General features: G+C 36.5%; 1 protein-coding gene across 1 annotated transcript in view; it reads left to right on the top strand.

Annotated features, from left to right (window-relative positions):
- Window positions 1-23,105, top strand: part of bmpr2b (bone morphogenetic protein receptor, type II b (serine/threonine kinase)) — a 161,720-nt gene that overhangs the window by 68,184 nt on the left and 70,431 nt on the right. Inside the window, exons 2-3 of the mRNA XM_056464729.1 lie at window positions 8,274-8,462; window positions 11,370-11,543. Of these exons, the coding sequence (XP_056320704.1) occupies window positions 8,274-8,462; window positions 11,370-11,543 (363 nt within the window). The remainder of the gene's footprint in view (window positions 1-8,273; window positions 8,463-11,369; window positions 11,544-23,105) is intronic.

The raw sequence follows: 23,105 nt of genomic DNA on the forward strand, positions 1-23,105 counted from the left end.
AGACTAACACAGGCCGAAGGTCCCCAGTAAGGCAAAGTTGAGTGTTATCTGGGGAAAATGCTGACAGGCCTCTAAGCAGTAGCTCTAACCTTGAGCTGGTGCACAAACAGTAGCAGGGCCGAGTCAGACTGGTACAGACTGCCCCCAAAAACAATCCCACAATCCCCTTCTTCCCTCACCCTCCTCCCTTTGCTCTTTCAGTAGAGAGCAGAGCACCCTGCCACCTAGAGGTGGAGGAATTTTCTCTCACCGCCCAGCAGACAAAAATAAAGAGCCGAGTCATTTGGAAGATTCGAAAATGCCTGTCTTGCATGTCCGGATGGAGCGGAGCCAGTCGCTGAAAGCTGAATTAATCACGACATGAAGGAAACACTTGAGTGAAATGTTCTCATCCCAGCTGTACTGAACGGGAATGAAGGGAATTCAGATTACGCCGTTGGACCTATTTATGAGAAAACATGTCTCTTGGGGAAAGAAAATAGTGCCAGCAGCACCTTTTTAATTTTTCAGACTCTCTAATGTGTCTGGCCCGCTATTGATCAGCTGTTATGGCACTTTCAGGGCTGATGCTGTAGCCGATGAACCAGGAACCTTAACAAATTGCTCCAATTATAATCAGCAATGTTGTCGTCTGTCTGCCCTACACGTTGATGTGATGTGCCTTCAGCTGACAGACAGAGCTTTCCTATTTTTGTCGAGCTACAGAGCTACCCCATCCTATTTGTCATTTAACATGAAAAAAAGAAAAAAAAACTCTCCCCATATATCCCCTGGGAAAACATGCGAACACATCTCTTTTAAACTAAACTCAAACAAAAAAGAGCCTGGAGCAGAATGCTTGGATGTAAGCAGTAAACTTCAAAAACGTTTAAATTCAGCTTTTGGTTTCTCCCTCTGAAGCATTTACTGTTAAAAACAACGTTCACTTCCTGGAAGACCATTAAAGATTGCATACTAGACTCCCAGTAAACCATTAAGTAGTCATGAAGTGATGCTATTTGCTTTGTTAGGCTATTCTTGAGGTGAACAATTCAATTAATCCACAGAAAAAAAATTATGTTGTTTTGGTTATCTTTAATTAAAATCAGAAAATTGGCTTTCACTCTGGAATGAAAGTCTTTCTGTGATGATGTTAGATTGTCGACGTTAGCCTGTCCTCTTCTTCTGTTTGTTTGCTGTGAGCGGGAGATGGTGAGGACTGAAATTAAACCATCAATTCACTATTCTGTTATTATACTGAAGTTAAGTTAGTAAGAGTTTATAGGAAAGGAATTGTGGTTACGTGTGGCCAAGTATGGAGCTCTTACTGTTCACACAGTGTGTACTTCACACCAACCGCTAAGTCTAAATCTGCAGACCTCTAGTGAGTGGGTGTGGGAATCGTGCAGAAGCAGGAAGGAAAAATCAAGCCTTTAACTCACATAGTAGCTTCTAGATGGAGAAAGACATCAATTTTCAACCAGTGTCAATTTTCTTGAATTTTAATGTGATATTAAAATGACTTAAGTCTAAACATACCATTTTCATATGTGGCTTTTCCTTCCTGCCACAATTACCACACTGATTTAAACAGTAGCATTTAGATGAAGAGAATCAGTGGACCAGTATCTGTTTTCACATATATTAATGAGTAGCAGTAACATTATGGAATATTAAACTTACTGTTTTTATTTATTTCTGTCCCTTTGTGCCACAATTTCACAGAAGTGACTTAAATAATAACATGATGAGAGCCGTGAACAGAAATAAACACTGGAACTATATTAATGTGAAGCATTATTAACAATTAACTTATCATTTGAATGTATTGATCTCATTCATTTGCACATTTGTGACTTAAACAGTAGCGTGTAGATGGAGAGAGTCATGCACAATAAGAGACAAAGATGACCAATATTAGATATCTTTCAGAAATGTGTTGTTTTGATGCAGCACTGCAGCATCTTTAATGATTATTCTATGTATTTCTATGTAGACTACCTTTACCGTTAAGACAAATACACGATAAATAAGCGACAAAAGCCAACAACAAAATTCCATTCCATTCTGTCTTCTGCTGTCATGATAGTAATGGAATGTTTATGTTGAAATAAATGCACACAACTGCAGTTCTGTGTCCTTGCTGACATCAATGTTACAGGTTTTAAAAAAAGGAAGATGCGAATTGTTGATTGAGTAGCTGTAGCTTGTGTTTCATGGCTGGTTTTCGTTTGTTCTTGAACCTTTCAGATGACATTGTGGTACCTTGATCATAACTTTTTAACAGACTTTGACATTTTAGAAACAAGATTCTGTTTTGAGTACAGAAATAACCTTTACACATACATTTTTCAACATTATATTTATAATTGAGTACAACAAATTACTTTATTCCTTTAAAAAAATTTAAGTCTACCACTAAGTAAAATTTATTTTGAAACTAATTTCGAGAAGATCACATTCTTATGATTGCTTGTGGCTGGCCCCTCATTATCCAATTTATAACTCACCAATCAGATGATTCCTAAGCCACTATATATACCCTAAGTTCCATAGAACAGCCATCCTCGTTTTGAATAATCCCCCCTTCCACCCCTACTCCTCCTCCTTTCCTAGATGGGTGACACGGTGGCCCAGTGGTTAGCACTGTTGCCTCACAGCAAGCACATCACTGGTTCTAGTCCTTACAAAGCCAGCTGACTTTTCTGTGTGGAGTTTACACGCTCTCCCTGTGCCCCGTGTTTCCCGGTTTCCTCCCACCGTCCAAATACATGCATCTTAGGGTAATTGACTAATCCAAATCGGCACGATAGACATGTACCTAGTAAGTAGTTATCTCTTAAGAGCAATCACTATCTGTTCATTAGCTACTACAGCAGGGGGGTTCTCGAGATTTACCTGAGCTCAAACTCCCCTCTCACCTTGCAAACAGGAGGGAGCCCCGGGTTCGAGGATCTTATGAGCTCAGGGCTCTCTCCCGGGACAGCATGCCAAAGAAGCTTTATAATCAATCATTTGCTTATTGTAAACTCTTGAATTTATTTTCATTATTGTGATCTCTTACACTGATATCAAACTATACCTACACTGGCAGCTAGCTCTCTGCAACTCTCATATGGTTGCCCACTGAAGCTAAGCAGGGCTGTTCCCGGTCAGTACCTGGATGGGGGACCACATGGGAAAGCTAGGTTGTTGCTAGAAGTGGTGTTAGGGGGACCAGCAGGAGGCACTCAACCTGTGGTCTATATGGGTACTAATGCCCTAGAATAGTGAAGGGAACTCTATACTGCTTAGTGCATGCTGTCTTCCAGATGTTAAACCGACGTCCTGACTCTCTGTGGACGTTAAAAATCCTTAGAAAAAGAGTAGGGGTCTCACCCGGCATCCTGGCCAAATTAGCCCACTGGCCTCCTAACCATCCCCATGTCATAATTGGCTTTACCACTCCTCTCCATCAATTGGCTGGTGTATGGTGTGTGGTCTGGCGCAATATTGCTGTCATCGCATCACCCAGGTGGATGCTGCATACTGGTGGTGGATGAGGAGATTTCCCCCAAAAATGTGTGTAAAAGCACTTTGACTGTCCAGAAAAAGCGCTATATACTCTAAATGTAAGGAATTATTATTATTAAACATTTCAGATGTTAAATGGTTCAGTTTGAGTACACAATTGTGTAATTTACCTTTAAAAAGGGCAAAATCTCTGAACATACACCATGATGCGTCATGAATGTTTAGTGCTTCTTTATACACTATAGCCATCTACTTTATTACTTCACTCTTAAGTCAGTAGAAACATGGTCTGGCTTTAAAAGAAGAGCAGTCTCCTTTGATTTTTGAGACACACTTGAGAGAGCTACTTAACAAACTTATAAACACAGATTTGGTCCCTCTGTGATTGGCTATAAGGTTTCATGTGCTGCTGTTTTCTCCAAACTCCAAGGCTTTGCTTTGGAGCCATCAAGTAAATGCTCCACCGTTTTCCATTGGCGTGTGCTGCTCTTTGATTGATTGCTCTTGTTCCCTTCCACCTCTGTGTTGTGTGGAAGGCTCACAGTTTCTCACACAAATTACAGGAAACCGTCGCGCCTAATGACCTGTCTCACTGACTCCAAAACAAAGACGGGGCCCTAAATCCACAAATGACACCAATGTGATATTACACCCCCAGTCACACACTTGTAAGTGCGCAAACCCGAGCTCAGCGCAGAGAGGAAGAGGATGTGAGCGTTATCCATCTGGCTCAGCCCTCATGCCCTCATTACCATCAGCAGAGACATGGAGGAGTGGGGGGTGATCCTCCATTTTCACTCCTGTAATTGGGAGGAATCTCTGAACCATCAGCGGTCCTTTATGGCCCCCAGTGGAGCTCTGTGTTTTGTCTTGAAGAGGGGCAAGCCAAGCTGAGACAATTTTTCCCCCCTCTTCTAGCCACTGAGGGACCGTTTTGCGCCTCTTTCTCGGGTCGAGCAGCCCTGGTTTCATTTAAGGATTGCTCGGTATAATGAGGAGCCCTGCAGAGTCAGGCATCCGCGGCTACGCTCAGGACACATTCATCCAGGCTTATGCTACCACTTGCTGGTGTGTGTGGCCGGATACAAACCGGTGCAACCGTTTCAGGCTTCGCTCTTGTAGGGGAGCAGACAAAAGCCTCCCCCAGGGACATACAGCAGCAATTCTCCCTGCCTGGACTCTGATGGGACGCGGATACCGGCGATGATGCTACCAGGGGGCTTTTTCCCCTCCCTGCTCACTTGTCTGAACGCCTCGAATACAATAGTCCAGATCCATGACTTCACCAAGCCTGTTAAACGAGTGGCATTAGGATTTTTTTTACCCTCTTGGTTACTCAGACACTGGCCTGACGATTTGCATGACAGTGCGGCGAAAGAGAGAGAGAGAGGATTAATTCATTGGATACAGTTGGGGTGAGCGCGGGCCAGCTGCGGCGGTGATTGCGATCAGCCGACAGCAGAATTCAGCCCTGCTGGCTCGGCTCATGGAAATGAGGGCAGTCCCGTTGGCTAGGGCCCTTATCAGTCATCACGGTTTTGTGTTCTCTAAATACGCGGCAGCGCTCAAAAAGGTTGATTTTCTACACGTACGCTCGGCGCCCCTCCTATCCAGTGTTGTCATGACAGTGACTTACAGGAAGCTTTGTAATGGAGTTTTTCGGGAGGTGTGCATTATGCTTGGACGGAGTAGCAGCAGGTGCGCAGAAGGCCCCAGGTGTTCTGTTGTTTCTCTCTTAGTATAAAGCAAGGGCACTGTTTTAGATACCCCCCCTCACACACACACACACACAACCCCTCATGGCGTGTCCGATTAATCAAGGTTTAGCTATTGATCAGAAGTACGCGCCCACATTCAACCTGATTATCCTCTGCGGAGAATGAACTCTTCAACTTCCTTGAGGCAGGAAATCATTTGGTAGGGCTGAAATACATCTTATGCTGATCCAATCGGCATTCTATTTTGTTGGCTGTAGAGAGAAATCTGGGTTGAAGAGGAATGTAGTGCACTGAAAGCATTTGTTGAATAATGTCTGCTTGAATTCTGGAGAAATATGTGGGGATACTTGTTAAATAATTAGTTTTTGGAGGGGGGGGGGGGGTGTTTTGTGAGATAAAGTACTTGTAGAAAGGTAAAATTGTAACATTCAATGAATGTTACTACCTGAGTAAAGTCTTGTCGTCTATCCAAGTTTTAGGAACAATAGATAATAACTTGACTTCATGTTGATCATTTGTTATCAGAAGTGGCTTATATTAAAGGCAAAGACCTCTAGATTACGCTTATTTTACCAAAATAAAGTATGATCATGCCTTGATTTTGAATTATTTAATTAGGACAGTGAGGTCTGACTTTGCTTAGACAAAAGTCTTGTCTTTTAACAGAAATAAAGTACAGTATAGAATATAAAGTCATGGTGCAGTGGAAAAAGAATAAATATTGTGTATGACTCCCATGAGCTTGGAGGACTGCATCCATACATCTCTGCAATGACTCAAATAACTTATTAATAATCATCTGGCATGGCAAAGAAAGCATTCTTGCAGGACTCCCAGAGTTCATCAAGATTCTTTGGATTCATCTTCAATGCCTCCTCATTCATCTTACCCCAGACATGCTCAATAATGTTCATGTCTGGTAACTGGGATGGCCCATCTTTAATGCAGAGGTTGTAGTATGAGGAGTGCTATACTGCTGAAGAATTGTAATGGAGAGCACAAATGTTTTGATTCCTCAGGCTGTTGATGTTGCCATCCACTCTGCAGATCTCTCGCATGCCCCCATACTGAATGTAACCCCAAACCATGATTTTTCCTTCACCAAACTTTTTTCACTGATTTCTGTGAGACCTCTTGAGTCCATGTGGGTTCCAATAGGTCCTCTGTAATATTAAGAGATGATCCACTGGAAAAATTTACCTTCTGCCACTTTTCTAAAAGATCAACTACAGTAGAAGTCAAGTTACTATTTTTGGGATTGACGACAAGACAGGCAGTGAACAGTATTGCATGTTTTTCATCATTGTTTTTGACCTAAAACAAAATTTGTAAAAATCTGCAACATGAACTGTGTTTGTTTGTCTTTTCTTTTTGTAATCACACTCACAAATATACATATCAAGAATAATTATTTATCTGACTATATATTGGTTATCGATTGGTTAACTGATTTCCAATTTCCAAATCGGTGCATCCTTAGAGAAAACGGTTTTGACCAATACTCATTTTAAACGATAGTATACCAAAAATGATTCATATAAAATGTAGCACACAGGTTATACAGGATGTAGGTGTAGATGTTTTTTTTTTCTTCAGTTGAACTATAAAGATCCCACTGAGCACTTTTATCTTTAAAAGACATCTAATAGACCTCTAAACACAGACATCTTTAATTTGGACTGTCTGTGAAGTTCTAAAAGACCCTTTTGCCATTTCAGGGATTTCTCAGCAGCAGAAGTTGTCATATTTGCATAAACTTACGACGCAGTGAACAACAAATACATTTTTTACAATCCTATTTGCTGAAATAATAAAAGAAAAACGCCACAATGGTGTTATCAAGACTTTCAGAAAAAGGGGGAAAATAGTGTGAGACGTCAAAGAACGTCAAATTTACTCTCAGCCCCATAGACACTGTATGACAAACACCTCACATTTAATTGTAATTTGACGCAAAGATGATATAATACATTCCTAAATGTTCATACGTTGTTTTAAAAATAGAAATATTAAAAACTTTCTAGGATTTGAGATTATGATGAGCGTTAAACGCTTCAGAAGTCTTGTGAAAAGGGTCCATAGACAGCTAAGAAAGGCCCAAATATAGACTAGTCATCAAATAGAAAGGGATGAATGACTGTCTATGAATTTTCTATACACTGTAAAACTCAACAGTCAACTTTATCAAATGAAATGAGTGTGGTTAACTCAAAATTGATAGAAAGTTAAATCTACTCATTTGAAAAGAGTTTTGAACTCAGTGTTGAAGGTAATGAGCTAATTAAACATCTCATTACTTCAACTTAAATGGAGCAAGTTCACAGTACTCATATAGATTAGTTTTTGAACTCAAATGGTTTGTAGCAATCAGTTTCCTCAAACAGTTTGAGTTGCCTTGACTTATTGGGTTTTACAGTACTCAGTTGGTTTGAGTTCATTTATTGGGTTTTACTGTGCTTAAATTGCTTCAATTACTCAAATGGTAATTGTAAGTTGTACAATGGTAATTGTAAATAAAAATTAAGTTCACATTACTCATTATTAGGATTAGTTTTTGAACTTAAATGGTTTGTTGCAATCGGTTTCCTCAAATGGTTTGAGTTACCTTAACTTTTTTGGTTTTACAATGTATGTTTTACCCCTTTAACTTTTCAGTAAAACAGAAATAGCAGTGAGCCTTTTCTTAGATATTGTGACTTACATCTGGGTCTTGGTGGTGTACATCAGTTATTGACTTAAAAATTAAGGCAAATGAACCTGACCTGCAGGCCTGAAAATACAGCCAGTTTAGTCCAGTCCAGTGGCATTTTCTTTTAAAATCAAAATGTTTGAAAGAAATAAACACATACATGGATGAATTGCTCACAGTAAGATCCATAAAATAAAAAAATAGCCACCTGGGAGTGTTTTCAAGATGGCTACTGTTACAGCTGACTCGCCTTAAAGGGACTTGTGTGAATAATGCTGAGTTTGCTTTTCTGCAGTGTTTATGTAGGCCTTCCAGGAATATGATCTGTTAATAATCTCATTTTTTCTTCTTCTTCTCATTTTGTGTGTCGGCAGCTGCTCAGAGTGAAGAGCGCGAGCGGGAGTGTGCTTTTAATGACCAGCACCAGCAGGTGGATGAGCAGAGTGTGGCTGGTGACTGGCACATCACCAGAGAAAATAACACCATCCTGTGCAGCAAGAGCAGCCGCTGCTACGGCCTCTGGGAGAAAACACATGACGGAGAGATCCGTCTGGTCAAACAAGGTCAGAATGAACTCAAACATACACGCAAACCTCTGCATATATATCTGTGAGGTCCTTCTGTTGACTTTTCACTGTTCCTCGTAAAGGGATGGTTCAGTCAAAAATGAAAGTTGCTCTTTATTTATTCTCATGTTATTTCAGAATATGACCAACAAAAAGTTAGAGAATGCTGGATTACAATAAAATTATTTTAGAATTTTGTATTCAGTATGATGAAAAAAGTTACTTTTAAACATATTCGCACTAACCTGAAACAGGAGGAGCATTTTTAATTATTATTTTTGGGGTTTTTGTTATTTTTTTTTATTATTTTATGTTTTTACAGTGCTCAGCATAATTGAGTTCACCCCATTTAAAAAAATATATATTTGTATCCATTTCTCAGTGAATATAGGCAATGTATTTTGGTGCATTTAAACAAGACAGATTTATTAAATTTATTTATTAGATTTATTACAATAAGATTTTAGTCACTAAACATATTTAGAAATTGATAGATAAAACAATTAAATTAATTGTTTTGCTTCACTTGACTTTTTCCACTTTTTAAAAATTGTATTTAATATTATTCTATAACATATAAATTTGGTATTGTTATTGTAAGTTATTTTGTTAGATAAGCTCCAGATTTGGCTTTAGTACTGAATAATCAAATGTATTTGCACAAATATAATGTTGTATAGCTTCCTGTTAAAAATATGAATTTAAAAGAGAGATTTGTGAGAGGGGTGTACTCATATATGCTGAGCACTATATATATATATATATATATATATATATATATATATATATATATATATATATATATATATATATATATATATATATATATATATATATATATATATATATATATATATCATTGTAATTTGTTTATTTAGTAAATGCAGCAGTGTTGTGCTTGTTAAGAATTTTCTATGTTTGTAAAAACTTGCATTTCAATGTGTAAAACTAAAAGCAAAATAAAATTAAAACAAAAATATAAAAATATTTAAATATTTAAAATTAGTATTAGTAAGTGCTGAATTCAACCATTATTAAAAAAACATTTAATGGTAGTGCATGCTTTAATAAAACAGTTTAGCTTATTATACATTATAAAATCATGTCATCAGTTTATTGTCATTTAAATCATTATATTATTTAACACAATTTAATTTTACAATGATTGAATTTATGATACATCAATAATTTTTAGGCCTATTTAATTAAAAAGAATTAAAGACTGGGTTTGTATAAAATAGTGTTTAATATAAACATTTTATCTCAAAATAAAACAATATAAAATGGTAAAAATCATAAATAAGATGTCAATAATAATAGTTTTATAAACATTAAGATCAAAATATAATATAATATAATATAATATAAATAATATAATATAATATAAATAATATAATATAATATAATATAATATAATATAATATAATATAATATAAAATAATATAATATAATATAATATAATATAATATAATATAATATAATATAATATAATATAAATATAATATAATATAATATAATAATATAATATAATATAATATAATATAATATAATATAATATAATATAATATAATATAAAATAATATAATATAATATAAAATAATATAATATAATATAATATAATATAATATAATATAATATAATATAATATAAAATAATATAATATAATATAATATAATATAATATAATATAATATAATATAAAATAATATAATATAAAATAATATAATATAATATAATATAATATAATATAAAATAATATAATATAATATAAAATAATATAATATAATATAATATAATATAATATAATATAATATAAAATAATAATATAATATAAAATAATATAATATAAAATAATATAATATAAAATAATATAATATAATATAATATAAAATAATATAATATAATATAATATAATATAATATAATATAATATAATATAAAATAATATAATATAATATAATATAATATAATATAATATAATATAATATAATATAATGTGATTTGATAAAATAAAATAAAATAAAATAAAATAAAATAAAATAAAATAAAATAAAATAAAATAAAATAAAATAAAATAAAATAAAATAAAATAAAATAAATTTCCCAGAGATGGGTTGCAGCTGGCACGGCATCCGCTGCATAAAACATTTCCTGGATAAGTTAGCGGTTCATTCCGCTGTGGCGACCCCTGATTAATAAAGGGACTAAGCCGGAAAGAAAATGAATGAATAATATAATATAATATAGGCGACACAGTGGCGCAGTGGGTAGCATGTTCGTCTAACAGCAAGAAGGTCGCTGGTTCAAGCTGGGATAGTTGCAGTTTTGTTGTGGAGTTTGCATGTTCTCCCATGTTCACGCGGGTTTCCTCTGGGTGTTCCGGTTTCCCGTACCAGTCCAAAGACATGTGGTATAGGTAAATTGGATAGGCTAAATTGTCCGTAATGTATGTGTGTGAATGAGTGTGTGTGTATGTTTCCCAGTGATGGGTTGCGGCTGTAAGGGCATCCACTGCATAAAAACATGCTGAATAAGTTGGCGGTTCATTCCGCTGTGGCGACCCCAGATTAATAGAGGGACTAAGCCGAAAAGAAAATAAATTAATGAATAATATAATATAATATAATATAATATAATATAATATAATATAATATAATATAATATAATATAAATAATATAATATAATATAATATAATATAATATAATATAATATAATATAATATAATATAATATAATATAATATAATATAAATAATATAATATAATATAATATAATATAATATAATATAATATAATATAATATAATATAATATAACATAATATAATATAATCCTGTCTACACATTCTTAAGAAAGCCCAGTTTCCATCTCAGTGTTTCACTGCACCACCTGCATCTTTTCATTACAGGCTGTTGGACTTACATTGGTGACCAGCAGGACTGCCATGACGACCGTTGCGTGGTTACCACAACGCCATCGCAGATCCAGAATGGCACCTACAGATTCTGCTGCTGCAGCACTAACATGTGCAACGTCAACTTCACAGAGAACTGGGTGCCCAGTCCCACCAGCATCGCCAACCGTAAGTCCTACAAACACAGCATCTCTAGACCTCATCTGAAAGCCCTGTGTTCCCGTCTAAGAGTCAACGCCCGTATTAGATGTCTGTGACGGAGGAGAACTGGTCTTGCAGGATCCATTGTCATCAATCTCAGCACAAATCAAGCTCTGTAATGTTCTCATATGAGCATGTTGTGATGTCATTCGATTACTCATTTTAGAACACATAGTACACAAAAAATTACTAATATAAAATGTACTCACTCTCAAGTTATACTATAAAAGTAGGTGTAGATGTTTATTTTCTTCAGTTAAACAATAAAGAACCCACCAAGCACTTTTATCTTTAAAAGACGTCTAATAGACCTCTTAATATCGATGTCTTTAATTTGGGCTGTAAGTGAAGATCTAATAGACATCTAAGAATATCCCAAATACAGACTAGTCATCAAATAGACAGGAAAGAATGACTACACATGTGAAGAATGTCTAATTCCAGCAGGCACACAGTGTCATAAGATGTTAATATTAGGTTAGTTTTAGGTTGTGATGTCAGGTGACTAAAATTCAATGTCTAGCCAACATCTAAGGATAACTTTATTTCGACGTCCAATAACGACGATGATATTTGGGTGATTTTAGGTTGTGTTGGAAAGTGACCAAAATCCAACGCCGAGCCAACATCTTAAACCAACATTCATCAGGTTTGGTAACCAAAATCCAACGTCTGATAGACGTCATAGTGGTAACGTCCACACAACATCAACAGTAACTTCATTAGAGGTCGATATTTGGTTAATTTTAGGTTGGACATTGTACTTTAATGTCGGCCTTCACATAGATGTCGGATTTTCATTTCCAAACAAAATGCAACATCCCACGGCGTTGGGGTACAACGTCAATCTGACGTCATGTTGATGTCCTGTGCCTGCTGGGATCTGTCTAATACTTAATGACTAGTCTATTTACAGACTTATTAGATTTTTGCTTATAGCCCAATCTTAACGTTGTTTTAGGTAGGACGTTTATGTTTGGCCGTCTAGATGTCTTTTGAACACAAAAAAAATGCTAATGATGATCTTGATCATTAGTAAAATGCAAGTCAGTGTCATAAAAAAAACAAAAGTAACCCCAAAATGAATATTCATTAATCTTGATGATACATTGAGGTCTTATGAAGTAAAAGGATTCTAATTTCTGGTATCTGTTGACATGCGTTTTATAAATCACCAAAAAACCACGATGTTAGCCAAAACAAATTTTTTATGTTGTATTTAACAAAACAGATCACCTGCTAAACATTTTAGATGTATATTAACAGTAAATTAATACATTAAATTGAATAAAGTAAGGAAATATCAACTTTTCTTGTTATTAGCTGCATTAAAGTAGTACATTATTTGATTTTATTGAGATATTTAGCATTAACCAAGAAATCAACATCACTTAGGATAAATAAATGCTTTAAAAGTAGGTTTGATCACCGTTTTTTAAACAAATGTTAACAAATGGAGCTTCTTTGTAAAGTGTTAATGAACAGCAGGTCTATAACAATCACAAAATGTTCGATAAATATATACGAAATATATGAAAGATATGACTATTCTTAAAAGGCACTATCAAAGTTTAAATACTACACACTATAGTTATTCAGTGTATTTTAAAGTGTCCATAATAGCATTACCATACATAAATCTACATGTAATTAACAGCACATTTACATTTTGGGTAAACGATCTTAAGTGAATAGCAACATCTCTTTAATGGCTGTCATATATCAGCTCATTTCTGCTGCTTTAAAGTGGGCACCAGTTTAATTACTGCAGTATTAACATTAAAACGCTTGCTAAAATTAACTTGCACTAGAGCGACCGGCGGTTACATACTCAATTACTACCATTAGAGTACCTGTGTGTGGGTGAGTATGATTTTAGTGTTGAGAAACACATTATTGCTAACTGCATTATCACATCTCCACAGATAAAGACTGTAGTGCATTATGGGATGAAGGGCTATTCTGGTGTAACTGATTGTATAAATCACCCTGAGTGGTTTTTGTGTTCGATTCTCTTCTACTAACTACTGTATCGACTGTGCTCTGGAATGTTGGATAAGAAAACTCAATAGTCTAATAGCGGTATTGACTTCTGCGCGGTCGATGGAAGGTCAGCGGCCTCTCGTCCACGAGGTCATGGCTTTTTAAAACAATGCCCAGCAGTTCTCTTTAGTATTCACATGCATTTCCATTCAGCATACTGTAAGTCTGTAAGCACCTCTTATCTGTAGCTTTTAGAGTTAGCACTAGTTTGGTTTCCAACATCATCACATGAAGGTTTGAAGAATTGAGTGAACTTCGTAGGTTACTAGATGTCATTATTTTAGTACAAAGCTGCATATTCAGCCCATCCTATAACATACTTCGGGACTTTTTTAATAGAATTTTAATATTATGCAAAATAACATACAGTCAAACTAAAATTTGATTATTTATTAAGCTTCCACTGCTTTAAAAGTGTGGTTTAGTTAAATAAAAGATGGTTTAAAGGTCTAGATATACTGAATAAACAAAATTAAAGAACTGGTGTGATGTCTTTTTAAACTAAATCAGCTATTTAAATGAGCTTTCCACATTTATCTTGTTCTAAAAATTGATGTATTTTTATATTGGGTAACTTTTACTTCATTAACATTTCGAAGCATGTTATTGTACTGTTTACTACATTTCATTAAGGTAGTTAAAGTTATAAAGGTAGAACTATAAAGTTATTTTTACCAATTATAGGTGCTATCTGGTGACCAGTTTGTGAATGATTTGATTCTTTTCGCTTAAACATTTCACTGAACAATGTATTTGTGAATTGGACTCAACCAAATACATCTGTTTTCTAGTCAACAACTCAAATGAATCAGTCAAAGCAAATCTTCTGTTAACAATTTAATCAGTCAAATGATTCATTGTGAGCGTTTCTGGTTAACGATTCACCGATTCTAATAATCAAAACAACTCTTAAAGGGCACCAATGATTAGAAGCAACTTTTGTAAGCTGTTTGGACAGAACTTGGGGTGTTATAAACACAATAATTTTTTTTTAATTTCATGACGTTAAAATGGGATCTAAATCCCTCTCATTTTGAGGCCCACTGCAACACGATGTACGAGTACAGTTTCCCCACCCACCGAATTGATTGACAGACGAATATGTCTCCGTATCCACAAGACAGGACATGCGCAGTGTAACTAGGATTAAAAGATGTTCAGCTTGCTGTGATCATCAATCATCATCAAATGTAATCAAGAATCAGATTTACAAGTTTCAAACATTTTTAAAACAGTGCATGTTTGTAATAAAGACGGTAAAATCGCTGTAATTCATCACCACAGCCGCATAATGTCAGTACAATTAAAAAGAAGACGCTTCATCCAAGTTTGTGGACTTTAAACAGGTTTATTTTGTACATTAACATAATGGATGCCCATACAGCAGTGGATATTAACGTGTATCTTGTCACATTTGCCGTGCAAAAACAAAGCTAAACGTGTGTGTGCGTGCATGTGCACACGAGCGATCTTTCTAATGACATTATGTGTGACTCATCATTGCAGAAAGGCTTGAATTAACTCCACAACAAATATAACAAATAACCGTTGTGGAAAGTTCTTACTGTATGTAGATCTGCTTCAATCTTGTCTGTCACTGTGCTGTTTGTCTACGTGAAGGCTACAGCTCTGACATGCAGGTGGGAATGGTGGGCGAAGAGAACCAGCTCATTCGCATTAAAGGCACAGGCAACAAAAACAGCTATAATGTCCAAACAGCTCAAATTTCCCAGCTTAAAAAAAGGTATAATAAATAATCCTATGGGTGTTTTGAGCTGAAACTTTACAGATACATTCTTGAGGCAAAAATATTAAATATTAAAACTTGAAGGGTTAAAATAGGTGCCCTTTGAAGTTAACTTCAAGTTAAGCTTTTTTTTTTATTGTAAATGTAAACTAACGATGCACCAAAATGAAAGCTCTGGGCTTTGGATAATTTTGGAAGGGAAAAAAATCAGTGGATGCTTAGTCAAAGCATTGTTCAATGAACTGAATTAAATACAATTAACTGATATAATGCCTAATTTTAGGTTTTTATTTATGTAAACAAAAACTTTATATAGTTCATGACTGCCAGTTTACTTGTGAAACAAATTATCTGTAAAAGTGCGAGCTTTCCATAAGCACAGTGTCTGAAGTGCTTGAATGTGTGCAAAATTGAGTATTACAGCATGAAAAGGTTGGTTTTATTAAAGTCCTTAATATAATGTTATTACTTGCATAGCTCATAATAGATTAAAAAATACAGGCGGCAAACAACATAAACAAGGAAACAAGGCAAGGGTCAAACACGGGAAGACTAGACAAGGTTAGGCTGCGTAATGTTACAGCAGAACAGAAACAACCACAAGACTCAGCAATGTGTGTGTGAGAGAAGTGAATATATAATCCATGTAATCAGTCTATGATTCGTTTCCAGCTGTGTGTGTGCAGTCCGGGAGAGAACTGGAGCTAGTGTGTGTGTGAGGTGCATGATGGGATGTGAAGTCCAGTTTCGGGACAGATTTCTAGTAGTTCTCCAGCGATCTGCAACTGCTAGATGGCTGGTGATTGTGACAAACATTATTTTATTTTATTTTATTTTATTTTATTTTATTTTATTTTATTTTATTTTATTTTATTTTATTTTATTTTATTTTATTTTATTTTCATCCAACATATCGATTTATTTCCGCTTGTCATTTTTGCTGGTTTTGCAGTGGTTTTGGACGCTTGTAAGCTGATGCATGTTTCCACTTGTTGAATGCAAGCTTAGCCTCAATGGGAGACCAGATATCTTTTTTTATTGAAACTACTGTATGAGTATCCCATTTGCTCCTCCTTTCAGTCTCACTGGTTAATAAATACTGTATGACTAGCAACTAGAGTCCAGCCCAGATGCAGTCCTGCTTTCTGCTAACCCACACAAGCGTTCATTTCCCATCCTTACTCTCCGAGAGCTGTCTAATGCTTCACCTCAGGACAAAAAGCACGGCTTTACTTCATTCTTTGTAACCTCCTCTCATTCTCCTGCTCGCTCTCTCAGTTCTTTTTCTCCTTTTGTGTCGCCTTTGAGAGTGTATCTAAAGAAGTGCCGGATGGCCCTGCTAAAAGGATAGAAATGAGTCACACCGCAAACGCAATCAAACAATACAGCGAAAAATGGAGTGAAATACAAGAGAAAAAAAATCAATGGCTGTCAGACTTTGTGAGAGTGAGTTATTTGCATGCTGCTTCGCTTCTTACACCTCTTTCAGTACACTTTTTTGCCTCTTTTTCTCTTTCTCCGCTATAGCACGACATCTCAAGCGAAGAAGCACATTCGATTTGGGGAAGAATGGAAAAATAAAGGGTTTTAGACTTCTTAAAGGCCGTCGCTAATGAATGCTTGTTGAAACTTTGAAGGCCCGACCTTGGAAATGAACTTTGCACAACAACATTCAAATTAATCTGTCTCTAAAGACAAAATGAGAGGTTGAATGTATTAATGCCTGATGGGGGGCCCGCCGTTTGGCGCCATGCCTGCGGGAAGAGGCCACCGGGTTTGAGAACTAAAGAATCGGCATCGTCCAATCGCCTTTCTGCTTTCAGATGTTGTCGGGCAGAATACGTGTGCACATGTGTCTGTGCGTGCGTCTACTGTCTCCTCAGATGGCTCTGGACCGTTTGTCCCCTCATTGCTGCCACAGAGCCGGTCAAATCCTCTTTTTTTGTCGGTTACACTGTATAACAGCAGGGTGCACATCAGGGGCATGATCTGTATCCAAACCCCGTCCGGCGCAGCTGTCTCTCGCCGCTATCCACAGACATGCCAGCAGACACCAGACTGACATTATCGACAGCACATGCGAGCAGAATCTGCAGCCTAGTGCAAACTGTGTCACTTGCATAGACATTTGCATTGATGGATGCTGTCTACACACACTAGGGCTGCACGATGTTCGAAAAATCTGACGTTGTGATATTTTGTTTTTCTCAGATATACATTGCGATATGAATATAATTTCACCAGATGAATTGAATAGCTGTATTTGGAAACATTTTATTTATTGAGATAGACTGGAATAATCAAGTCTTTTTTTATGAAGTGTGTTTACATACATTATAATATATTACAAGCATGTAGACAGTGGGGGAAATTTTTTTCTGGGAAACTTATTTTTAATGAGCTGTTGACATAGAATTGAACCAGATTTTGGTAAAACAATAAAAACATAAACATAAAACTGAACTAAATAAAATATAAAAAAATGTTATGTTTAATAATGACTCAAGAAAAAACTACTGAACTACTGAAACGATTTAATTTCTTTTTTTGGTGATGGCAGCTTAAAGATTGATGGTTCCTTGGGTCTCGTCTATCAAATCTGATCTTTAATTTACATTTTTTATTGGGTTCAAGTCAGGTGATTGGCTGGGCCATTCTACAGCTTGATTTTCTTTCTCTGAAAGAATTTGCGAGTTTTCTTGTCTGGGTTTTGGATCATTGTCTTGCTGAAATGTCCACTCTGGTTTCGTCTTCATCATCTTGATAATGTAGATGTTAGACTGAAGCAGCTAATATTCATTTAGACTGATAAAGGGCAGAGGGTTGCTGAATAAATACTGAGAGATTTCAGCTGCTGTCTGGGCTTTCACTGCCTTTTTACATATCCCTTTCTTCATGTGTTCAATACGTTTTCCCTGTGTCATTTGACTTTTTTTACACATAACTTACTTTGTAAACTAGATTTGTTTTCTTTGCATATATGCATTTCTTTGGTTGTTTCCAACATCTGTAAAAAATAATACAAAAATCCAAGTCAACAGCACCTTTAGATATATTTTTAGAAAAATGGTGACGTGTTTAATACTTATTTCCCCCGCTGTAAGTACAACAAACAACAGTGCATTATGTTTTTTTACTAGAGAGTTTAACTGTATTCAGGTACAGAAATTGAATAATCGAACATATAATATCATGGTCATCATTGTATAAATTATTTAAAAATAATAATATTTAAAACATTTCTTTATCTTTTAATCTTTAATAAATAATCTAATCCTGTGATGTTACTATTAAAGGGTACACACATTGCGATATCGATGCTCAAATGAGATATTGTGCAGCCATAACACACACATACACACACACACACACACACACACACACTTATATATGTGGTTTATGTGAACTCTCCTAAGGTATAATGTATTTCATACTGTAAAAACAGCCTATTATATGGCCTTACTCCAAACCAAATCCTCACAGGAAACGTTTGAATGTCAAAACTGTAACTTTTGATTTTTAAATGTTTTAATTATATGGAGGAATGTCCTCGTAAACCACATTTAATAGTCATAACCATGCCATTAACAATTGTCCTCGTAAACAGCATAAAAAAGCACTGACACTTACATACACGTTACTGGTGTGTTGAGTGTGTGGCAGCTGACACCTTCACTTGTTATGCAATCCATTAACCAATATTTTCGCGCCCCTCCAACACACAGTTCCCGGCAGCGGATGTGCTATTCCTTGTTTATTTATTTATTTATTATTATTTAATAGATAAGTGAAGTGCAGATTTGGAAATGTTCCCTCGCCCCACTCTCTCTACGTTTCCATTTATTTTGGAGAGCTGCAGTGGTGACTCATTTGTTTCTTTTCTTTTTTTTTCTCTCTACTAATTTATGGCAGCTTTTCAGCTCTCAGAAAATGGCAGAACAACAAAAACACACTCTTAAAGCAGGATTTTTCAACAGAAGGAGGATGCCATACCAGAACCAAAGGCTGTGACAGGAGGAATTATTTCACTTTTAATCCTATAGAGTAGCAGACGCTCTCTGTTCGTAGAACGTCTTCCCGGGAATGATGGTAATTGTGCGCGTAAGTGTTGCGTTCCAAAAAGGAGAATCTCTTTTGAATGCCACAAGCTTTCCAACCTTTTAAATCTGACAGTTTGGGAAGATTAGGGTGGCACCGTTTCTTTTGTTTCGCTAACAAGAGCAGAAGGTGGAAAAACACAGTCATTCTGCAAATGCACACATGGTGTGTAAACTGTGAGTATCATCAAACATGCTGTTCTGCTGCATCACAGAGGAGTGTTTATGTTCTTGAGTGTGTGTTTTTGAGGATGTGCACTCCTGTTGAATGCCCAGCTGTCTGACATCAGCACAGTTCTCTCCAACTATCTCCATGGGTCACTGGACTGAGCTGTTTTTACCATAAGAGTTATGTGTGATATGTAATTTACAGTACAGACTTCCACACAAGTAGAGATGAAATGCATTTATGTTGGCGTGAAAGCTTTTACTCAGCTGTTTTTTGATGGGTTAGGTCAATATTTGCATGTTGGGGTTTGCTGATTTGCAAGTTGCTATTTTAGAATGTTAGCTTCCCAATCTTCTGTTGGTTTGTGGGTTACTATTTTTTACATACCAATAAGCACATTCACTACATTTTTGTTGCATGAAATGTGCTATGTAAATAAATGTATTGTTATTGACCATCATAATAAAATAATAAATGTTATCATGCCACATTATAGCCACCTTTGATTGAACAGTTGATGAATAATAGCAATGTTTGCTATGGTAATAGCAACTCACTCACTCACTGGTTTTATTCCAGTCCAATTTTTTATACACTCCACTCGCTAACTTCCCTCCATCGTGTTCACTCGGATGTATGTCATTGATTACGTCATGCAAGTGTCCACTACAGGCGGAACATCTGAATGAGTATAAATGGAATGCCCTAAACCAGGGGTGTCCAAACTCGGGAGTTTAGCTCCAACTTGCCTCAACAAACCTGCCAGGAAGTTTCTAGTATATCTAGTAAAAGCTTGATTAGCTGTGTTTGATTAGGGTTGGAGCTAAACTCTCCAGGACACTTGATTTTGGACACCCCTGCCCTAAACCCTTGAGCACTTGGAAACTACACTGTTGTGACACGTCTGAATTGTGTTGCATTCTGGGACATATACTGTAGTTGCTGGAGAGGACATATGAAGCAGACTTGTTACCTTGGTCAAAATCAAGGGATCGTTTGTATGTCCAGGAAGCCCTCCAAAGTGGTTGCAAGGATTCACCCGAGGGAAGAAGGGAAGGGAAGGGAAGTTCACGAGTGTGTGTCTAAAAGTGGACTGGAATGCAGTCGCTCAATCGTTCACTCACCCACTCACTCACTGTATAATATGGTATGGTATGGTATGGTATGGTATGGTATGGTATGGTATGGTATGGTATGGTATGATATGGTATGGTTTGGCACAGCTCAGTCCAGTTTTGTGAGTGGGAGTACCTCTATAGTTGCATTGCCTATACTGCCATGACATCACCATAAACACAAACCAACCCACAAAACAGAGCCAATGAATGCTACCAATGAAATGGTGTTCTTGACCAGTGCCTCCTACTGACTATTTAACTATAGCAGGTTTGGTGTCTCTTGTCGCAAATCACGTTGCTGGTATTAATGATTCTCTTAGGCCAGGAGTGTCAACCTCCTGGAGGGCTGCAGCTCTGCACAGAGCTGATTAGGGTTGGAACTAAACTGTGCAAGGCTGTGGCCCTCCAGTAACTGAGTTTGACACCCCTTTCTTAGACCAATCAGCAGTGTGTATCTGTAATGTTTTGATAATGGTCTAGCTTGCTTGGAACCTCATCTGAGGTTACCCTAAGTAAAGCACTAGCTACAGAACACAATGGAGAGGCCCCAAAAAGTGAGCTTTGCTGAATCCATGCTGTACCATGCCATGGCAAAGTGCCTTAACTCATTCACTCACAATTGTAGTTATGTCACTTTTCCAATGAGCGTAATGGTATGGTTCAGCACAGCTTCGCTCGCTTCAGATCTGCTTAACTCGGTTTGCATTTTAACTGCACTTTAGTACTGCTTAAAGTGGGTTTTCAATGCATCCTCTCTTAGGCTATGAGCAAGAGGGATGTTTGGACCTCTTCTACTGACCTTGATGCTGACTTTCCAACATATGGCTCATTCTGAAAACATAGCCGTATATACATTTCTTTCTCTAAACATTTTCAGAGGAACATATGGCTGCATTTCGTCTTTAAACGAATGCTACAGGGTGGTATGATGCCATTCCTTTTTGCCTTTATTAGCTGACTGCATACCACCATGTGAACGGCTTTTCCGTTGTTACCAGTTTGCCCAGTGGCTCATCATGTACATCGAAGTATTTAAAACGCAGAGCGGAGTTGACTGTGATGACGGGGTTTGAGTGAAGAAAGGTTCCAGAAAGCAGATAAAATAAAAGCAAAAGCCAAAAAAATAAGACAAACAAGTATAACAGGGTCAGAATGAGGTAAAAAGCATGGTAAAATTCAGGCTGCCGCGAGGGCTTTTCTTTTTCTATATTGCTTTTGAAAACACTATTGGTTGAGTTCAGGCTCAATGCTTTTTAAAACATTATCAGTTGGGTTTAGGGAATAGGTGGGTGGGGGAATCGGTCGGTTAGTCAGTCAGTCAGTCAATCAACAGCTGCTGGATTTACGTGAGAAGAGCAGGCGAGAAAGGCACTCGTGAGAGAAATTTGAGCAATTACAGGGGCCTCTGGTGGATTCGCAAAAACAAAAACTGCAAAAACACGAACCTTCTGGGACGTGTTTGGTGCTTTTCAGAAACATCACGGTACATAATCAGAATGAGCCTGGGTTGGCCATTATCTTTTATAGTCTTTTATTGCGTGATATAAAATAGGAGTAGTCATGCGAACCAACAATACAGCAGTGCCTGCTGCTAACTATTTCAATATAGCAGATTTGGTGTCTCATGTCACAAATCCAAAGTTGCTTGTAGTGATAATTCCATCAGACCAATTGGCAAGGCAAGGCAAGTTTATTCTTATAGCACATTTTATACACAATGGTAATTCAAAGTGCTTTACTTAAAAGAAACAAGAAAATAAAAATGATTAAAAGAATTAAAAATAATTAAAACAGATTAAACAGGTTTTAGGAGAATGAAAAAGAAAAGAAAGACATAAAATTGTGATCTGTCGGACGTACCGTAGCACAGTGCTCATTCAGTAAAGGCGCAGCAGATGTGATTTCAGTCTTGATTTGAATGTGCTTAATGTTGGAGCACATCTGATCATTTCTGGAAGCTGATTCACCCTGCTTTGACTGAACTCTTGGAGTTTCTAGTTTACTTGATCCTAAAGATCTGAGTGATCTGTAAGGCTTAGGTATTCAGCGAACATATCTGCAATGTATTGAGGTCCTAGGCAATTTAGTGATTTAATGACAAGTTAGAAAAGAAAAGTTTAATACTTTAAAATCTATTCTGAATGTAACTGCATGAGAGCAAGTGTAAAGACCTGAGGACAGGTGTGATGTGTTCTGATTTCCTTGTTCTGGCCGGAATTGGGGATCATTACCATGTTTGGTACATGTTTCGGCTTGCCTGGAAACTTTAGGTGGTACTAAAAAAGTACAAGGTACTAGGAGTAAAATACAGCGGAAAACCCCTAAAACTTAGCAGTAACAAACTGTACCATGCAG

This window comes from Danio aesculapii, chromosome 9 (assembly GCF_903798145.1).
Source record: "Danio aesculapii chromosome 9, fDanAes4.1, whole genome shotgun sequence".
Taxonomy (NCBI): Eukaryota; Metazoa; Chordata; class Actinopteri; order Cypriniformes; family Danionidae; genus Danio; species Danio aesculapii.